General features: G+C 43.2%; 1 protein-coding gene across 4 annotated transcripts in view; it reads left to right on the top strand.

Annotated features, from left to right (window-relative positions):
- FLACC1 (flagellum associated containing coiled-coil domains 1) overlaps positions 1 to 19,832 on the top strand; it is a 52,652-nt gene that overhangs the window by 26,746 nt on the left and 6,074 nt on the right. For all 4 annotated transcript variants that reach the window (XM_042949715.1, XM_042949716.1, XM_042949714.1 and 1 more), the window contains 9 exons: positions 5,447 to 5,495; positions 7,003 to 7,136; positions 8,370 to 8,463; positions 10,150 to 10,211; positions 11,728 to 11,825; positions 13,133 to 13,185; positions 14,830 to 14,929; positions 16,705 to 16,808; positions 19,682 to 19,744. In XM_042949715.1, coding sequence (XP_042805649.1) covers positions 5,447 to 5,495; positions 7,003 to 7,136; positions 8,370 to 8,463; positions 10,150 to 10,211; positions 11,728 to 11,825; positions 13,133 to 13,185; positions 14,830 to 14,929; positions 16,705 to 16,808; positions 19,682 to 19,744 — 757 coding nt within the window. The remainder of the gene's footprint in view (positions 1 to 5,446; positions 5,496 to 7,002; positions 7,137 to 8,369; positions 8,464 to 10,149; positions 10,212 to 11,727; positions 11,826 to 13,132; positions 13,186 to 14,829; positions 14,930 to 16,704; positions 16,809 to 19,681; positions 19,745 to 19,832) is intronic.

Below are 19,832 nucleotides of genomic sequence, written 5' to 3'. Positions count from 1 at the left end.
TCTTTGGTTAGATTTATCCCTAGGTGTTTTATGCCTCTTGGTGCAATTGTGAATGGGATCAGTTTCTTTATTTGTCTTTCTGTTGCTTCATTGTTAGTGTATAAGAATGCAACTGATTTCTGTACATTGATTTTGTATCCTGCAACTTTGCTAAATTCATGTGTCAGTTCTAGCAGACTTTTGGTGGAGTCTATCGGATTTTCCATGTATAATATCATGTCATCTGCAAAAAGTGAAAGCTTGACTTCATCTTTGCCAATTTTGATGCCTTTGATTTCCTTTTGTTGTCTGATGGCTGATGCTAGAACTTCCAACCCTATGTTAAACAACAGCGGTGAGAGTGGGCATCCCTGTCGTGTTCCTGATCTCAGGGAAAAAGCTCTCAGTTTTTCCCCATTGAGGATGATGTTAGCTCTGGGCTTTTCATAAATGGCTTTTATGATCTTTAAGTACGTTCCTTCTATCCCGACTTTCTCAAGGGTTTTTATTAAGAAAGGGTGCTGGATTTTGTCAAAGGCCTTTTCTGCATCGATTGACAGGATCCTATGGTTCTTATCTTTTCTTTTATTAATGTGATGTATCACGTTGATTGATTTGCGAATGTTGAACCAGCCCTGCATCCCAGGAATGAATCCCACTTGATCATGGTGAATAATTCTTTTTATATGCTGTTGAATTCGATTTGCTAGTATCTTATTGAGAATTTTTGCATCCATATTCATCATGGATATTGGCCTGTAGTTCTCTTTTTTTACTGGGTCTCTGTCTGGCTTGGGAATCAAAGTAATGCTGGCTTCATAGAATGAGTCTGGAAGTTTTCCTTCCCTTTCTATTTTTTGGAACGGCTTGAGAAGGATAGGTATTATCTCTGCTTTAAACGTCTGGTAGAACTCCCCTGGGAAGCCATCTGGTCCTGGACTCTCATTTGTTGGGAGACTTTTGATAACCGATTCAATTTCTTTGCTGGTTATGGGTCTGTTCAAGCTTTCTATTTCCTCCTGATCGAGTTTTGGAAGAGTGTGGGTGTTTAGGAATTTGTCCATTTCTTCCAGCTTGTCCAATTTGTTGGCATATAATTTTTCATAGTATTCCCTGATAATTGTTTGTATCTCCGAGGGATTGGTTGTAATAATTCCATTTTCATTCATGATTTTATCTATTTGGGTCATCTCCCTTTTCTTTTTGAGAAGCCTGGCTAGAGGTTTGTCAACTTTGTTTATTTTTTCAAAAAACCAACTCTTGGTTTCGTTGATCTGCTCTACAGTTTTTTTAGATTCTATATTGTTTATTTCTGCTCTGATCTTTATTATTTCTCTTCTTCTGCTGGGTTTAGGCTACCTTTGCTGTTCTGCTTCTATTTCCTTTAGGTGTGCTGTTAGATTTTGTATTTGGGATTTTTCTTATTTCTTGAGATAGGCCTGGATTGCAATGTATTTTCCTCTCAGGACTGCCTTCGCTGTGTCCCAAAGCATTTGGATTGTTGTATTTTCATTTTCGTTTGTTTCCATATATTTTTTAATTTCTTCTCTAATTGCCTGGTTGACCCACTCATTCTTTAGTAGGGTGTTCTTTAACCTCCATGCTTTTGAAGGTTTTCCAGACTTTTTCCTGTGGTTGATTTCAAGCTTCATAGCATTGTGGTCTGAAAGTATGCATGGTGTGATCTCAATTCTTGTATACTTATGAAGGGCTGTTTTGTGACCCAGTATGTGATCTATCTTGGAGAATGTTCCATGTACACTCGAGAAGAAAATATATTCTGTTGCTTTGGGATGCAGAGTTCTAAATATATCTGTCAAGTCCATCTGATCCCATGTATCATTCAGGGCCCTTGTTTCTTTATTGATCCTGTGTCTAGATGATCTATCCATTTCTGTAAGTGGGGTGTTAAAGTCCCCTGCAATGACCACATTCTTATCAATAAGGTTGCTTATGTTTATGAGTAATTGTTTTATATATTTGGGGGCTCCCGTATTCGGCGCATAGACATTTATAACTGTTAGCTCTTCCTGATGGATAGACCCTGTAATTATTATATAATGCCCTTCTTCATCTCTTGTTACAGCCTTTAATTTAAAGTCTAGTTTGTCTGATATAAGTATGGCTACTCCAGCTTTCTTTTGGCTTCCAGTAGCATGATAAATAGTTCTCCATCCCCTCACTCTCAATCTAAAGGTGTCCTTAGGTCTAAAATGAGTCTCTTGTAGACAGCAAATAGATGGGTCTTGTTTTTTTATCCATTCTGATACCCTATGTCTTTTGGTTGGTACATTTAGTCCATTTACATTCAGTGTTATTATAGAAAGATACGGGTTTAGAGTCATTGTGATGTCTGTATGTTTTATGCTTGTAGCGATGTCTCTGGTACTTTGTCTCACAGGATTCCCCTTAGGATCTCTTGTAGGGCTGGTTTAGTGGTGATGAGTTCCTTCAGTTTTTGTTTGTTTGGGAAGACCTTTATCTCTCCTTCTATTCTAAATGACAGACTTGCTGGATAAAGGATTCTCGGCTGCATATTTTTTCTGGTCATCACATTGAAGATCTCCTACCATGACTTTCTGGCCTGCCAAGTTTCAAAAGAGAGATCAGTCACAAGTCTTATAGGTCTCCCTTTATAAGTTAGGGCACATTTATCCCTTGCTGCTTTCAGAATTTTCTCTTTATCCTTGTATTTTGCCAGTTTCACTATGATATGTCATGCAGAAGATCGATTCAAGTTATGTCTGAAGGGGGTTCTCTGTGCCTCTTGGATTTCAATGCCTTTTTCCTTCCCCCGTTCAGGGAAGTTCTCAGCTCTGATTTCTTCAAGTACACCTTCAGCACCTTTCCCTCTCTCTTCCTCCTCTGGGATACCAATTATGCGTATATTATTTCTTTTTAGTGTATCACTTAGTTCTCTAATTTTCCCCTCATACTCCTGGATTTTTTTATCCTTCTTTTCCTCAGCTTCCTCTTTTTCCATAATTTTATCTTCTAGTTCACCTATTCTCTCCTCTGCCTCTTCAATCCGAGCCGTGGACGTTTCCATTTTATTTTGCATCTCGTTTAAAGAGTTTTTCAGCTCCTCCTGACTATTCCTTAGTCCCTTGATCTCTGTAGCAAGAGATTCTCTGCTGTCCTCTATACTATTTTCAAGCCCAGCGATTAATTTTATGACTATTATTCTAAATTCACTTTCTGTTATATTATTTAATCCTTTTTGATCAGTTCATTAGCTGTTGTTATTTCCTGGAGATTCTTTCGAGGGGAATTCTTCCGTTTGGTCATTTTGGATAGTCCCTGGAGTGGTGGGGACCTGCAGGGCACTTCCCCTGTGCTGTGGTGTATAACTGGAGTTGGTGGGTGGGGCCGCAGTCAGACCTGATGTCTGCCCCCAGCCCACTGCTGGGGCCACAGTCAGACTGGTGTGTGCCTTCTCTTCCCCTCTCCTAGGGGCGGGATTCACTGTGGGGTGGCGTGGCCCGTCTGGGCTACTTGCACACTGCCAGGCTTGTGGTGCTGGGGATCTGGTGTATTAGCTGGGGTAGGTAGGCAAGGTGCACGGGGGCAGGAGGGGAAGGCTTAGCTAGCTTCTCCTTAGGTGATCCACTTCAGGAGGGGCCCTGTGGCAGTGGGAGGGAGTCAGACCCGCTGCCGGAGGGGTGGCTCCACAGAAGCACCATGTTGGGTGTTTGCGCGGAGCAAGCAAGTTCCCTGGCAGGAACTAATTCCCTTTGGGATTTTGGCTGGGGGATGGGTGAGGGAGATGGCGCTGGCGAGCGCCTTTGTTCCCTGCCAAACTGAGCTCTGTCCTCCGGGGGCTCAGCAACTCTCCCTCCCGTTGTCCTCCAGCCTTCCCGCTTTCCGAGCAGAGCTGTTAACTTATGACCTCCCAGATGCTAAGTCCCGCTTGCTGTCGGAACACACTCCATCCGGCCCCTCTGCTTTTGCAAGCCAGACTTGGGGGCTCTGCTTGTCCGGCTGGCCGCCCCTCCGCCCCGGCTCCCTCCCGCCAGTCCGTGGAGCGCACCGCCTCACCACCCTTCCTACCCTCTTCCGTGGGCCTCTCATCTGCGCTTGGCTCTGGAGACTCCGTTCTGCTAATCCTCTGGCGGTTTTCTGGGTTATTTAGGCAGGTGTAGGTGGAATCTAAGTGATCAGCAGGACGCACGGTGAGCCCAGCGTCCTCCTATGCCTCCATCTTCCTCTCTGTCTCCATGGCCAGCTTTTTAAAGAGATCCAGGCTACTCAGTGATTTCCCCACCACCGCCACCCCAAGGCTTTCCTAAATTCAGAGAAAGTAAACAAAATTAGCATTGTAAAGAGTTCCTGGTTTATGAATGGGAGCATATGGTTGCTATGAACTGAGTTGTATTTTAAGTGGTTTTAAATCTTTTCAATTACATATGAGTCCCATTGTATTATCAAAGTATACGGTGCACTCATGTCTGTTTTTTAACACACGGAGTCATGTTTTCACCAGTTAAAATAATAGTATCTACAGTAGCCAAATCCTTGGGCTAGTTTTCTCAAGGGAGTCTTCAGTGCCTCTCTGGAGGCCTCATTTGGGGGGTGGGAGATGTGGGATCAAAACCAGACTTTATTAGCCAAGGTAGAACTGCCTCCACCAAGAAAAATCCTCTCAACCCCACACGCCCATACCCAGCTGACTTTGGAACAGTCTCACCCTGGTAACCACTCCACCACCCCTAAAGATATTGTGGTTATTTTGATCATAGGGAAAATGGAACTCCTAGATCAGTTTTGGTTGTTTCTCTTCACAGCAGTTGGCCTGATTGTATGTATATGGGTGTGAGTGTTTGCTGAAGCAGAGGGAAAATGCCCTAGCTTCATATACCTAAGCCTAACTAGTCTTGTTGTCAGCACATCAGAAACTGGTTACTCTTATTCCAATCTTTCAACTTTCCAGGTGAGGTCCCTTACAAATACGCTTGGTATTTGGATACCTGATATGTTCACATTTCTACACCTGAAAACAACAACTAATTATGACCAAGATTAACCATTTACTTATCCTGAATTTATGATACTGACCATTTCAGGTCCCATATCACTAATTTCTGGTGCAAATAAGAAAGGATTTTGTGCAGACAACGTAAATGTCACTAGTGTGTTCATTTGAGATTATGCACCATAGGAGAGCCCTTTGGATTCTCAGGCCAAGTCTCTTGACCCTTATTTTAGGAGTGGTTCTAATAGGCATGATAGTCAACTCCCCACTTTTTTACTTCCTGCCTTTTTATCACAATCTGTATACCAATGATCTCGGGACCATTGAACATTCCTTAGTTCCTGAGTAGAATATTTCAGAGCTGAAAGGGGCCTCAGAGATCATCCCGGTAATGTCACTTTTTACAGATGAGCAATGGGGATCAGGGAGCAGCTTCTAAGCTTTGAACTTCTCTTTGCTCCCTGGTTGCTTTCTGAGCACGTCTTTCTCTTGCAGAGGGAAACTCCATTTAGGAAAACAAGAGGAGAGCAATAAACCACCTTATGTGAGTAAAAACATGAAGGGGGCAGCGGGACTAACATTTACTGAGTGCCTACTTTGTGCAAGCACAGGCCTTTTACATGTATGTACCTCATTGGATCTTTGCAATCCTATGAGGAGGGGCTATCGTTGCACATAGCGTAACTGGTAAGTGGCAGAAAAAGGACTTTAACTCAGCTGAGCCAGACCTCAGAGAGGGCATGTAATTGCCACTCTCTACTGCCTTGTGCATGGCAAGAAGACTGTGCCAAGGAAACCAGACACTGACCACCAGTCCAGGCTAGGGTACAGCTCATGCCCATGTGCCAGAAACCCCCCACTGTCACACTGGGGAACCCACAAATGCTAGGGCAGGGACAACAGAGGAAGGGAGCTGGGCCAGGACCACACTGGAGAAAGAGATGGGAACTAAACCCAGGAAGATCTCAGTAGCTGCCTAGGAGTTTGGGCCTAATCATTCTGGTGTCTGGGAACCTTCATGGGTCTGACACAGGCACAGTACCAGGTAAGATTTACATTCTAGAAAAAACATTGTCTGATGGGATAATACTGGTGCTTTTTACTATGGGATTTTTATCTATTTTCTTTTTTTTCCCCTTAAACAAGGATCATGCATTTCCATAACAGTCAGGGAAAAAAAACAAAAATGTTATTGCCCTCCAGACAGAGAGGATGATGAACTTTAGGGGAGCCAGAATGAAGGCAGGGAGGCCAGCTGGGCAGGTATGGCCAAAGCCGAAGAGAAAAAGGAAGATGGCCTTAGGCTGTTCCAGGGGCAGGAGTGTGGGGAGGAGAAGACGAAGCTGGGGTACAATTAGGCAATAACAATGACAGGACTTGTGTTGCCTTAGGGGTGTCCTACACAACTCTAGAAGGCACAATCTTATCCTGGTCTATGCAGGCTGGTAGCCCTGCCAGATTTCTGACTTGGATCTAGTGGGGAATAGAGGAAGAACTGACTAAAATAGATGTGTTTGTTTTCATAACCGTGCTAGATAGACACTTTCTTCTGTTATTTTGGCTTTCCCCATAAAAGCCCTTTGAGGAAGAGTTATCCTAATTTTCTAATGAGGAAACTGAGGCACACAGATATTGAATAACTATAGTTGGTGGCAGAGCCAGCATTTGAACTCAGGCCTGTCTAATTCCCAGAACTTAGCAATTTCCATGGTGTCTGACTGCCTTCTGGCTTCTGGCTGTGTGGAGAATGCAGATGAGGTGCAGGGCTTGGGGCTGAGTGCCGAGTGAAGTGTCAGCATTTAGGGTTGAGCTTGAGAGGTCTTTGGGAACATCCAGGAACCATTTGTCTTGAGACCAGATCTCAGGAGAGAAATCTGGGCTGGAGTATGAGGGTGAGTGGTAACTGGGGAATGCACAGGAGGGACTTGGGCTCTGGGATCCCACCTCATGTCTCTGTGTCTAAGATGTGAGTAGCACTCTAGTGGAAGATTTGGACGAATCTCTGCACTCCAAGTCTGCAATATTATCTTACCTTCCACCTTGATGCCCAGGAAGTGATAAACGTGTCACCTGGTTATCACCTCATTCGAAATAGGGAGCAGATTTCCGTCACCTTGGGAGATGAAATGTTTGATAAGAGAAAGCGGTCGCAATCAGAGATCATGGACAGAGTCCAGATTTCCAGGTAATGCCCTTGGACCTATATCCAGCTCCTCAGAGCTATCCCTATTGGGCTTGGCCTGGCCTCAAGGAGAAGCTCCTAACTTCTATGCCCAATGCACAGGGTCTCTGTTCTGAAGGTGCTATAATGTCACTTCACTCCTCATCCCTGTGCTGCTCCTCTCCACACCCATCTCTCTGCCCTGATCCCATTTGAAACAGGACAAAGGACAGGTCAGGCAGCTGACCTGAAAAGTGACTGGGTATAGTATAATTTGTACTAAAGGAAAGCAATTATTCTTAGAGGTGATGAACAGATGAAATATTCATAAAATAGTCTGAATTTGGGGGTGTAAAGTAAGAGTAAAGTCAGGGTTTTTGGGGAGCTGAGTATGCATCTCTTTCTCATTTTGCCCAAAGATGTCACTCAGTTCATGCCTCTGGGAGGCATAGCATGGAAGATTCTGGCTGAGTCTACCCCAGTTGAGCACAGTGCATCCTCTCTGTCATTCAGGCCCTACCCACTCTATCCTCCGATGCCATATAAAGTCAGCTCCCACATCTTATCCATTCTACTTCCTAGATCTCTCATTCATGTCTCTCTCTCCCTGTCTCCTCCTACATCCTCTCTCTTGTTCCCTCACCTTGTTGAATGGAACACCATCTCTGTTGCACTGCACACGTCACTACCTGCCACCCTGTCTACTCCAGCTCAACCAAATAGAGCTAAATAACTTATGGACATCATGGAGGCTCCAAACCCAGAAACACAGAAAATTGTTATCTATTCTGCAAGCCATGCTCTGAAGTCCCCTCTTTTTCCTGTGTCTGGGCCATTCCTTGCCTATGATTCACTGTCAGCATCAATCCATCTCCCACCTTCCCATTTCCTAATCCTCTGAATTTTTCCTCCTCCATTTCAACTGTCATTACTGAATCAAGGTCAAACCCTGATAGATCTCTGACATATTCCTCTTCCCCTTCTATCCAACAGGTAACGAATCCACTCCTCCACCTTCTCACACCCCCCACTGCAGGCTAGCTTACCCAAAAGGTCTGATCTGAGGCTCAACCACCCTGCTGCCTAATTCCTTCTCCCAGACTACTCTTCCACCCCTCCCATGACCCCCATAATGATGGAGCAGATGCAGAACATGGCCTGACTCTCACCAAGCCAGAGATAGTCACGTACAGGGAGGTGCCTGACTGGCACAGAATGGAAGCTCTGTGGATGATAGAAGGATTCCTTGTCCCATAGGACTGATATCATTACTGACCTGCAAGAGCAGATCTCAGAATTGACAGTGATCATTGAGCAAATGAACAGAGACCATCAGTCTGCCCAGAAATTGGTGAGTGATCCTTGAGTTAGCTGACATCTCTATGGGTAGGGGAAATACCGGTTTTTTCAGATCACCTGCTATGTTCCAGGCAAGATGCCAAGTGCTTTACTCGCGGGAGCCATGTTGTCTAGGTGACAGCTCTGAAGATAGGACTGTGGCTACACAGTAGGATTTCTCTGACTCCATCCTTATCCATAACTGCAAGAACTTAAATCTTTCCTCAAAGCCTAAGTCAATTTCCAGGAGTTCTTTATGTGCCTGCAGTGTGTACATTGCTACTGAACTCACCACACCAAGGGGTGCCAGCCATCTCACGTCAGGCTTACTGTGGAGAGTTAAACTTCAGAGGGTGCCGAGTCTCTTCCTAATGGCAATAGTGTGGTTAATGCACTCAGTGTGGTTCAAAAGCTACCCAGAACCCTTCAGTACCCACTTCCTGTTGCTGTTAAAATTGCCAAAGCCCACTTCAGAATTTGCTGAGATCAGTCTGCACTCTGTGTTTCCTGGGGATTTTGGTGACGACTCCTTTAGATTTTACCATCTGCTTTATCATAGTCTCTTCTTCCCCACCTCAAGCAGGGGTGCCTGCTGGCCTGGGCTGGAGTGATAAACCAGAGCAATGCTCAGAAACAGCCTCCCCCACACCCCACTTGCCTGTTGTTATTGAAACCCACTTGTGAAGGTCGACTTCCCACCAGTCCCACCCCTCACCCTCTGACATGCCCCAGGTGTGTCTGAATCCTACAGTGACCTGGCTTGTGACTCACACTGAGACCTCCCCTACTGTTGGTTCATTACTATATTTATCTGAAAACCCTGCCAGGTTTGTGGTCTGCTTCTACAGATAGGAAATTAAGGCTCAGGAAGTTAAATAAGTTCTATGAGATCAGTCATCAATGGTGGATTATTGTTGCAAAATGCACATTTTCACTCACTGAATCATTGGCCCTGCTAAAGACCTATTTAGAGATTATTTTCGTGCAGGGACCTCATACTGTGATACTTAAAATTCTCCCACCTGTGAACATCCCAAATTGTTGTGTGACCCTGTGGAAGGCTATAGTTCTGGCTGCCAGTGTGTAGACAGAGAGGGACAGGGAGAGCCCTGAACCCTTTTGTCTCAGTTTGCAGTGGGTGCTGACTGTTCTGGAAGTGTCCTTTCCTCCTGAGACACTAACCAGAGAATCTGATGGTTAAAATAGAAGGTCACCTGGAAATGAGCAAATTTTGCCTGTGGTAACATACTTTTCTGACAAAGAGGCTTTATTAACACCAGATTTTAAGTTCATTGAAAGTGTGGAGTTTGAATCTTGGGCCTCTTTGGCTCTTCCAGGGCAAGCTCTTTGCTCAATAGATGATAACTTAATTGAATTATGTATCAAAGAAATCCAAAGACCAAGATCTTAGAGATTGCTGTCCAGCAAAAAGACCAGACCTGCCTATAAAACCAGTTAGTGAAAGAGATGGTTTCTGTGCACCAACATTATGAACTGATTACATACCAAACAGCAATAGACCAAGGCAAGGATTGCTCCATTCCCTGAGTAGTGATGTGCTCTCTGGGATTGGAGAACACAAAGAAGAGAGTGTGGGGAGTAGAGCACACCCTATGAACGTGAAGGCTTCTCAGAAATTGCAGACTGCAGTGGGAGTGGGATCCTTGATGCTACATCGTTAATGCCATGTTGCTCCCAGCTCTCGGATGAAATGGCTCTCCGCTGTGCTGAGATGCAGCAGAACTTCGAAAACAAAAACAGGTAAGCTTGCTAGCACAAGCTCCTGTGTGCTGAAGGCCCTAAGACTCTTGCTTCCTTGCAAGATTTCGTTTCACTGGGATTTCAGATAGTGCCAAATGGAGTTGGGTAGGTGGGGATTGGGGAAATGGGCAAGATGGTTTGATGTGAAGCCACCAAAATGTAGCACAGAGAAGGTAATTCCTAGTTTTGCACTTTCTGATCCAATTACTTTGTTTCAAGTATAATCTCCCTTTCTGTTGATTGCTGAGGAGAGCCAGTTTTCATTCTCTATGAGATTTCTGTGACAGACAACTATTGTTCTCAGCCCAGCCTCCTCCTATTTCCCCTGCCTCTTCACTTCCTCCCCCCTCTTTCTCTTCCTCATTTTTGTCCTGTCATTTCTACTCTCCTGGCTAGTCCCGTGACCTGGGCAGAATGGGAAGAAGGTATGGGAGGAGCAGGAGCCAGAGCCACAAAGACAAGCCAAGGGGAAGTAAAAGGAAGTGTGTTGCCTATGTGGGTGAGGAAACCTTCAAAACCTCCTTCCAGGCTACCTGCTGGGCACCAGAGCAGCCTCAGAAGTCCCAGCAGAGAGAAATATACCTCACTGAGTCATAGACTTGCTTCCAAAAAATTATAATAAATAAGTAACATATTTGTTATATAATAGCTTTCATTATTTTTAGAGCGGTTTTAGGTTCATAGTAAAATAGAGCATAAAGTACAGACAGCCTGACCCCACACCTGCACACCCCAAGTAATCATTAACTCCTGCACCATTGTGATGCATTTGTTACAATTGATGAATCTACATTGATAAATTACCATCACCCTAAGTGCATAGTTTACATTAGGGTTCACTCTTGGTGTTGTACATCCTATGGGTTTTGACAAATGTATAATGACATGTGTCCACCATTATTGTATCATACAGAGTAGTTTCACCGCCCTGAAAAATCCTCTGTGCTCTGCTCATTCATCCCTCCCTCCCCACTAACCTCTGGCAAACATTGATCTTTTTACTGTCTCCATAGCTGTGCATTTTCCAGAATATCATATAGTTGGAATCATATAGTGTGTAGGCTTTATGTATTGACTTTGGTCACTTACTATTATGCATTTAATGTTCCTCCATGTCTTCTCTTGGCTTGACAGCTCATATGACCTTTCTTTTTGACATTCATCTTGAACACTGCCAGCTTCTGCCCCCTGGAATGGAGGCTGAAGAGACCCTGGGCTCTAAAATTATCCTGGATGCTAATACAGCCTACAGTTTCCCAAGACAGCCATAAACAAATACTGTGCTATTAGCACAGGAGTCTATGGTCTCCACCAGCTCCATTCAAAATAATAGTTGGTAAAAATGGGTCTTCTCACCTTCTTCTGGGTGGATGCCAGGAGAATGAGTCAGGAAGTGAAGGCCCTGCAGGCTGCCCACAACTGCCTGTGTGATGGGGAAAGGTGGGATCAACTGAGTGTAACAGCTCAGCTCTGGACTTGTTTTCACTGATTGTGGCCTTCTCCCGGGGTCACACAGAGAGCTCAAAGAGGCTCACGCAGCAGAGCTCAGTCAGTTGGAGAACAACTACAAAGCCACACTGAAGGCAGAGAAGCTGGCTGCCCAAGAAAAACTAGGTATGGTCTGGACTGGGGAGAATGACCCTGGGGAAGGGTGAGAGGCTGACCACGGGGGTCTAGGACCAAAGAACTCCCTTGGTCATGGATGGGCTGGGACTATGCTCTCCAGATGTCCTCCTAAAGCTCAGAGACAGGGAGTGACTGAGAATGGAACTGAAAAGAGGGAAACCATGTCATCAGTGTCCCTCCTATGCCCAGGTGATAGACTGGCCTGCAACCAAGTGTTAGGATCTGAGCAAGTCCTTAATCTCCTTGAGTCTCATTTATTCTGTCTAAGAATTGAGGACTATAATACCTGCCTTTATCAGAGAGATAAGAATGTGAAAGCACCTTCTTAAAATATATTTTTAACTCTACAAATATAATATTATTGTAATCCAGCAAGTTACGTCATCTGTAAAATGGTGGTGTTTCATTATATTATAATAGCACACTATGATTTATATGGCCTTATAATGCATAAGAGTTGTGTTGGCCATTTATCCCATTATTTACACTGTCCTCAGGAAGGGCAAAATGTGTATCCTTCAGAATTCTGAGATTATAGACTAATCTCCATAGGGAGAAGGAGAAATTCTATAATCTTCTCCCTTTATTTTGCCTTACTTTTTAAAAAGAGGGTATTTATAGCTTGCTGAATTTCCAATTTTCTAAAGAAAACATGTATCATTTTCAAAATCAGCGTACACTAGAAACATCACTTTAAAAAGAGAGAAGCAGGGGCACCTAGGTGGTTAAACGTCCAACTTTGGCTCAGGTCATGATCTCACAGTTCGTGGGTTTGAGCCCCACATCGGGCTCTGTACTGACAGCACGGAGCCTGATTTGGATCCTTTCTCTCCCTCTCTCTCTGCCCCCTCACCCTGCTTGCACTCTGTCTCTCTCTCTTTCAAAAGTAAACATTAAAAAATAAATAAAACTGCTTTAAAAAGAGGGAAGCAGGCGCATACTACAAGGTTTTGCTCCTCTTTTCCCCACAGATGTAGGTGTACCCCCAGGGATTAGTTCTCACATTTGGTATGCATCAGAATCACTTGAGAAGCATATTATCCACAGACACTAGGCCTCTCTCCTCTGAGACCTGAATTCAGTGGGTTTGGCTGGGTGGAGGTGGGGGGTAGGAGAAGAAGACAGGCGTCTAGATTTCTAATAAGCCTCCAGGGTTATTCTTGAGGTGCAACATGGTTTTAACACCTAGAGGATGAGTTGGAGATGGAGGAAGAGTACAGGAGAGCTCACACTTGAGTGTGAAAACATTCATTTCGGAGGAATAATGATGACCCTGTTGTTTTCCTTTTGTCCAGATGAAATGGGAAAGGAGTATAAGTATTTGAAGAATATGTTTCATATGTATCAGGTGAGATTCAGAGCTCCTTGGATTATGAAAGTAAGAGGCAAGGCTCATTCCTGGCTGATGACATCAGGCTGAATCTACAGCACTTGCCCAGAAAATAATTTCCTCAGATTCCCAGCATCCTTGGTTCTAGGTGGCACTAAGTACACCCAGGGAGAAGAGTGACCTTCAGACCGTGGTGGCTTCCATGTGTGAATCAGTCACCCAGTCCCTAAAGAAGCCCACTGACAAATATGTTTGTAATTACAAAAGTAATACCTGCTCATGGTTTCTAAAAAATGGAAATACAAAAACCAACTACAACAGCAACAAAAGAGAATTACCACCGCAAGACAATCTGCTGTTAACATTTGTACTTTGTAACATCTTTGATTTTAGTAGAGTGCAGGGCCAAAAGGGATAAACATTTTAAAGTCCTTTGATACATTTGGCCAAATTGCCGTCCAAAAAAGACTCTCTCACTGCACCCCCACCAGCTGGGCATGGGATGCTCTAGCCATCTCAGAATGTAACTCATTCATTGAATCAGCTAATTTGAGGGAGGCCTGGGGAAACAGGCCATGATTTCTTCTTAGTGGGATGAGAGAGTAGGAGATGAGGAATGAACAGGCTGAGGCAGCAAACCCCCATCCTATTGGTGAGCAGCTAGTTGTGTTTGCGCAGGACTTTCCAGGTTTTAGCATCAAAAGTTCAGGGTCCTGGGACACAACTCAGTCTCAAACAAAGACAGTTGACCACCCTCTTAAAGGAGGAAACCAAGTCAAGCACCAGCACCACCTCTGAAATTCTATTTGCCATCCACAGTTTCAGTTTCGAGCTTGTATCTAAAACTTGTTTTTCAAGATGTATCTTGATACAGTGAGGGAAAACATCTTAGAGCAAAGCCTAGGAGAAGCATCAGACTGATGTGTGGGTAAGCTTCCCCTTATGTTTGCTTCAGTCTGTACCTCTCCAGAGAGTTTGACCTCTATGGAAACTGAGCTGCCCACCAGTCTTGAAAATGATAAACGAGAACCTTTATCTAAATGGCCATAAACAATTACAAATGAGCTCTGATGTCTGGCCCCAGTGTGAGTTATGCTGCTAACCTGGGGGAAAAAAGGAGGTCAGGGTACTGAGACGTTACTAGCAGCATCCAGGTCCTAGGCCTTCCTCCTCCTGGAGTCCCACCCCCATGAAGTCTGAACCAACCAACAGGATTGGCATCAGGTTAGGCTTATTTAACCTCACCCACAAAGGAAGTTAGATTTGCTGAGTTAAAAATAGACACTGTCTGAAAAACATACCATTGTTTTCTAAGTGTTCAAATTAACTACTAGGCATTTCCCTTGTTTCTTCATGAGCTGTTGATAAGTGATTCATGATTCAGAAGGAGCTGACATGTGAATCTGCAGCAGGGGAGTCCTACCTGTCTTCAAAGGAAACCCAGTTTCAGTGGGACAAACACCATGCAGAACTTGCCTTTGACTTTAGGGTTCTACAGGCCCTTGGATGGGCTGGGCTAGAATTCACTCCCACCAACCACCCACAGAGGGACTCCCAGCAAGCATTCTAGTGAGGGAAGCTTTAAAGGGCCCAATGCTGTGCCTGGAGCCAGTGTGCAGTCTTTTCCAGGATTCTTTTCATAGTGCCTTTGTACCTCTGCAGGACAGCATTTATGATGAAATGGAAGATAAGTGGTTGAAGAAGAAGGCAGAATGGGAGAAGGATGAGAAGTTGGAGCGGGAAAAGATCCTGCTACAGCAAAGTGAGTACAAGAACTTCTCTTTTTGATGGCACGTGTACCAAAAAAAAACCTGCCATTAAGTTTGGTCTTAGCTTGAGAACATCAGCCTTAGATTCACTAAAGGTGATGGCCAGAGGGCTGGATTCCTGAATCAAGAGTACATGGAGTTTTCAACAAGTGACAACAAGGATGGAGTCTTTTATAAAACTCAGCTATTTGAGGGTATAAGCCCGTACCTTCCAAAGCTCTCCAATTCCAAGTTTAGCCATCATGGTCTGGAACAAGCTCTGGGACATCTGTAGGAGCATTGACTTGTTACCTGGATACAAGTGACCCCGAATTTCCAGAAAAATGTTCTGGAATTAGAGTTTCAAATATTCACTTGTTGGGAGAGTGACAACACAATCATACTGAGAGCCTCTGTATTCCCATATCCCCCCCAGAGGATCTCCATTTTTCAGGTACAATTGACATATAACACTGCATATGTTTAAAGAGTACAACATGTTGATTTGATACATTTATATATTACTATATATTTTTAGTATTTCCAACACCTAGCACAGAGTTTGGATCATAGAAAGTGTTTTATGGAGGCCCTGGATGGTTCAGTCAGTTAAGTGTCCGACCCTTGATCTCAGCTCAGGTCTTGATCTCAGGGTTGTGAGTTCAAGCCCCATGTTGGACTCCACACTGGGAGTAGAGCCCACTTTAAAAAAAAGTGTGTTATGGATGAGCCTCCTACCCCCAGCAAGCATCTTCCTAAGTGGAAAAAGAAGAAAGGAATTTATGGAGACTTTGCTCCCTGACCTAGAGGACTGGTTGAGGTAGGAGTGGAGCCTCTACAAACCTATACCACATCCTACCTCACCCCAGTTCATATCAGACTTGGTTGTTTTCAACAAATTACTCATTTAAATGCAGAAACTCCCTGGGTAAGTTAATCCTCAAGGCTATTCCCACCCTGGTGGGGACTCTTGACTGCAGGAAGGCAGCATGAAGACCCTGGAACTAAGGGTGAGGAAAGGAATGAGGAGCTGCACCTATCTGAGGCTTTACTCAGAAGCCTGGTGTAACATAACCCAGGTCTTCTTCCAGACTTCTGGCCACCCATACCACACTCATCCCATGTTGTCAAAATCTAAGTTAAGATGTTACACCCAATTTTGAAAGAGCAGACTTCAGCTGTGCATAGTGTAGCTCAGCCCTCTAGAGCTGATAGGTAGCTTCCTATCATTCCCAGCTTATTCACAGGATGAGCCTAGGGGTTGCCTCCCTATAATTCCCAGCACCATGAAGCTGAAGAAGAAATCTGTGTCAGCCCCTCACCCCTCCTTTCTCCTCTTTGGTTTTGGGGCTCGGTTGGCAAGTTCTCCTGCACCAGAAACAGTTTAAGCCTACCTCTACCCCAGGGTTAAGTACAGAATAAATTTTATTGCTGGAAAAGTCACATTAGTCAAGAGCTATATTTTAAGGTAAGAATATCCAAGAAAACGTATTTACTTCAGCAGAGGGAATGGACAAAATAATAAGCAACAGATCTAAAACAAACTACACACACACAAAAATCAGAGACATTAGGAGTAAAACCATATGGCTGATATCACTGGAAACTGCCACCATGTTCACCTGATTCCCAAGCATTTCTAGGTGAGCATCAGAGGCTGAATGACAGGCTGAAAGGAACTTGAGTTTGACCCAGTCTGGAATTTTTATTACCTTCAGATATTCTCAGTTTCTCTCTGCATGTGCTTTCCCCACATTTACTCATATACGTAATTTCTTCTCACCCCCAGAACATAATATGACAAAAAAGTTTGAGTTAGAGTCAGAAGAAGAAAAGAAGAAAATAAATGACTCCTACAGTACCGTCTTTGAGAACTTCAATCGAGAGAAGGAGGTAACTTAGCCCAAAGCACATGAGTGGTTGAGCATGAAGCCTAGGTGGGACATCCGGTTCCTAGGTGTGCCTCTGTAATTAGGCACAATTTTGCCTTTATGGGCATATTCTTCCTTTCCCAGCTTCCTTGGAAATATATGCAAGTAGACTGGCAGTCTTGCTGTCCTTTATCTACATGGTCTTACCACAGGGTCACTGTGGAATGAAAACTGAAATTAGTGGGAAATAATAGAATGCTAAACACATACAAAACGTGAAATTCCCTATTTTGCCAAATTTTCCCAGTCTCTGAATGTCCTCCTCATTCTTGACTGTAGCTGAAGAGAAAGGGCAGTGTAGCAAACTAAACTAAGCAAGTTGGTCATGTATAGCTCTTAGTAATTAAGAGGATCTACCTAAAAGTTAGAGGGGGTAAGGGCGCCTGAGTGGCTCAGTCGGTTAAGCATCTGACTTAGGCTCAGGTCATGATCTCACGGTTTGTGAGTTTGAGCCCCAAGTTGGGCTGTGTGCTGACAGCTCAGAGCCTGGAGCCTGCTTTGGATTCTGTTTCTCCCTCTCTCTCTGCCCCTCCCCCACTCACTCTCTGTCTCTGTCTCTCAAAAATAAATAAACATTGAAAGAAAAACAAAAGTTAGAGGGGTTAAAATGTAGCTACTCTTGTTAATCACTCCCCTACAACCTTGATACTGATGCCAGATCATAGTGAAAACAGGTCTCAGACATACAGACATTTACTAAATAAACATGCATTACTAGTAAGCAGGCCCCGAGTGGTTATACCACCAGCTCTCTGAACTTTTAGGTATATGAAAGACTCATCAGAGGTGTATGCAAGGGTAGTACAGAGGTAGGATTCTGTAACCACTGTAGTCAGCATCTGGCAGCTGGAGCTCCTCCTAAGCAGACACAGGACCATTTAGGGATCAAACCTTAGACACCATTCCTGAGTGTGTAGGCTGTAGGCTTTGTTAGATTCCTATACTTTTTTCCTGCAAAGTGGACAGTGTCTCTAAAATAGTATCTACCTTCAGGGTGCCTGGGTGGCTCAGTCGGTTAAGTGTCTGACTTTGGCTCAGGTCACAATCTCACAGTTTGTGAGTTCGAGCCCCACATCGGGCTCTGTGCTGACAGCTCAGAGCCTGCAGCCTGCTTCGGATTCTGTGTCTCATTCTCTCTCTGCCCCTCCCCCACTGTGCTCTGTCTCTGTCTCTCAAAAATAAATAAAAATGTAAAAAAAATTTTTAAATAGTATCTACCTTCAATATTCCATTTTTAAGAGTCCATTTCCAACTATCATGCTAATTAAAAAACCACTGATTTCACCAATAAAAGCCCATTTCTGACATTCACTATAACTGAGCAAAACAGTAATGTGGGTGTCGGACATGCTGTGCAGTGTGTCCAGTTCTTCTGGGGTATAGAGAGCTCAGACATCTGAATAAGAAGTAACAATTCCTCTAGTGGGGAGAGAGTTGATCATCTGCATGCATCCTTTCCTCTCTTCTATTTTTTCTCCAATGATGCTGACTATGAATCTGTAAATGGTACTCTCTCTGTCTCTCTCATGAAGCATAGTTTCCACTTAGCAAAAGCATTGTTTTGAAGGGGCACATGAACCCTAATGTTTATAGCAATGCTATCAACAACAGCCAAAGTATGGAAAGAGCACAAATGTCCATTGACAGATGAATGGATAAAGAAGATGTGTCTTTTTTCCATTGGATGCTCTTTCCTGCTTTGTCAAAGATTAGATGGCCATATATTTGTGGGTCTATTTCTGGGTTTTCTATTATTTTCCATTGATCTATGTGTCTGTTTTTGTGCCAATACCATATTGTCTTAATGATTACAGTTTTGTAATGTAGCTTAAAGTCTGAAATTGTGATCTTCACTGGGTTACTTGTTTTTTTGAGTGTTGAGTTTGGTGAGTTCTTTATAGATTTTGGATACTAACCCTTTATCCGATATGTCATTTACAAACATCTTCTCCCATTCCATCGGTTGCCTTTTTGGTTTTGTTGATTGTTTCCTTTGCTGTGCAGAAGCTTTTTATCTTGATGAGATCCCAATAGTTCATTTTTGCTTTTATTTCCCTTGCCTCTGGAGACATGTCACATAAGAAGTTGCTGCAGCTGAGGTCAAAAAGGGTGCTGCCTGCTTTCTCCTGTAGGATTTTGATGGTTTCCTGCTCACATTTAAGTCTTTCATCCATTTTGATTTTTTGTGTGTGTATGGTGTACATAGGGGAAGGGAAAGAAAAATAAGATAAAAAACAGAGAGGGAGGCAAACCATAAGAGACTCTTAAATACAGAGAACAAATTGAGGGTTGCTGGAGGGGACATAGGTGTGGGGATGGGTTAAATGGGGGATGGGCATTAAGGAGAGCACTTGTTGGGATGAGCACTGGGTGTTCTATGTAAGAGATTGATCACTGGGTTCTACTGCTGAAGCCAAGACTACACTGTATATTAACTAACTTGAGTTTTAAAAAATGTATATATATATTTATATATTATATATTTATATATTATATATGTATATATTATATATTTATATTTTTTATATGTATATATTATATATTTATATATTATATATTTATATATTATATTTATATATTATATATTCATTTATATATATTTATATATTATATATTTATATATATTATATATTTAAACATATATATATATATATATTGCACATAAGTTAAGATTTTCAAAATTTACCTTCAACAAATTAAATGTGTGCTTCATTACACCAATATCTAAACTTTGGTGAATACTACATTCTGGAATCCTATTCTGGCTTTCTCAAGTCTCTGAAAGAAGTGCCAGAAACCCCAGTGCTGACCTTTTCCGAATAAAATTGTTTTTAGGAGCTACTGAAACAACATGAAAAGGACACCTTGCAATTAGAGGAGCTGAGAAAGACCAAACAGGTAAGCTCTTTCATTTTTCTTGTGGAATTAGCATCTTACAAATGCACCAGTAAAATTATATACCCTCAATAAAATAGAATCTATTATA

This window comes from Panthera leo, chromosome C1 (assembly GCF_018350215.1).
Source record: "Panthera leo isolate Ple1 chromosome C1, P.leo_Ple1_pat1.1, whole genome shotgun sequence".
Classification (NCBI taxonomy): Eukaryota; Metazoa; Chordata; class Mammalia; order Carnivora; family Felidae; genus Panthera; species Panthera leo.
Note: the sequence above shows the minus strand (reverse complement) of the source record. Positions and strands in the feature narration are given on the sequence as shown.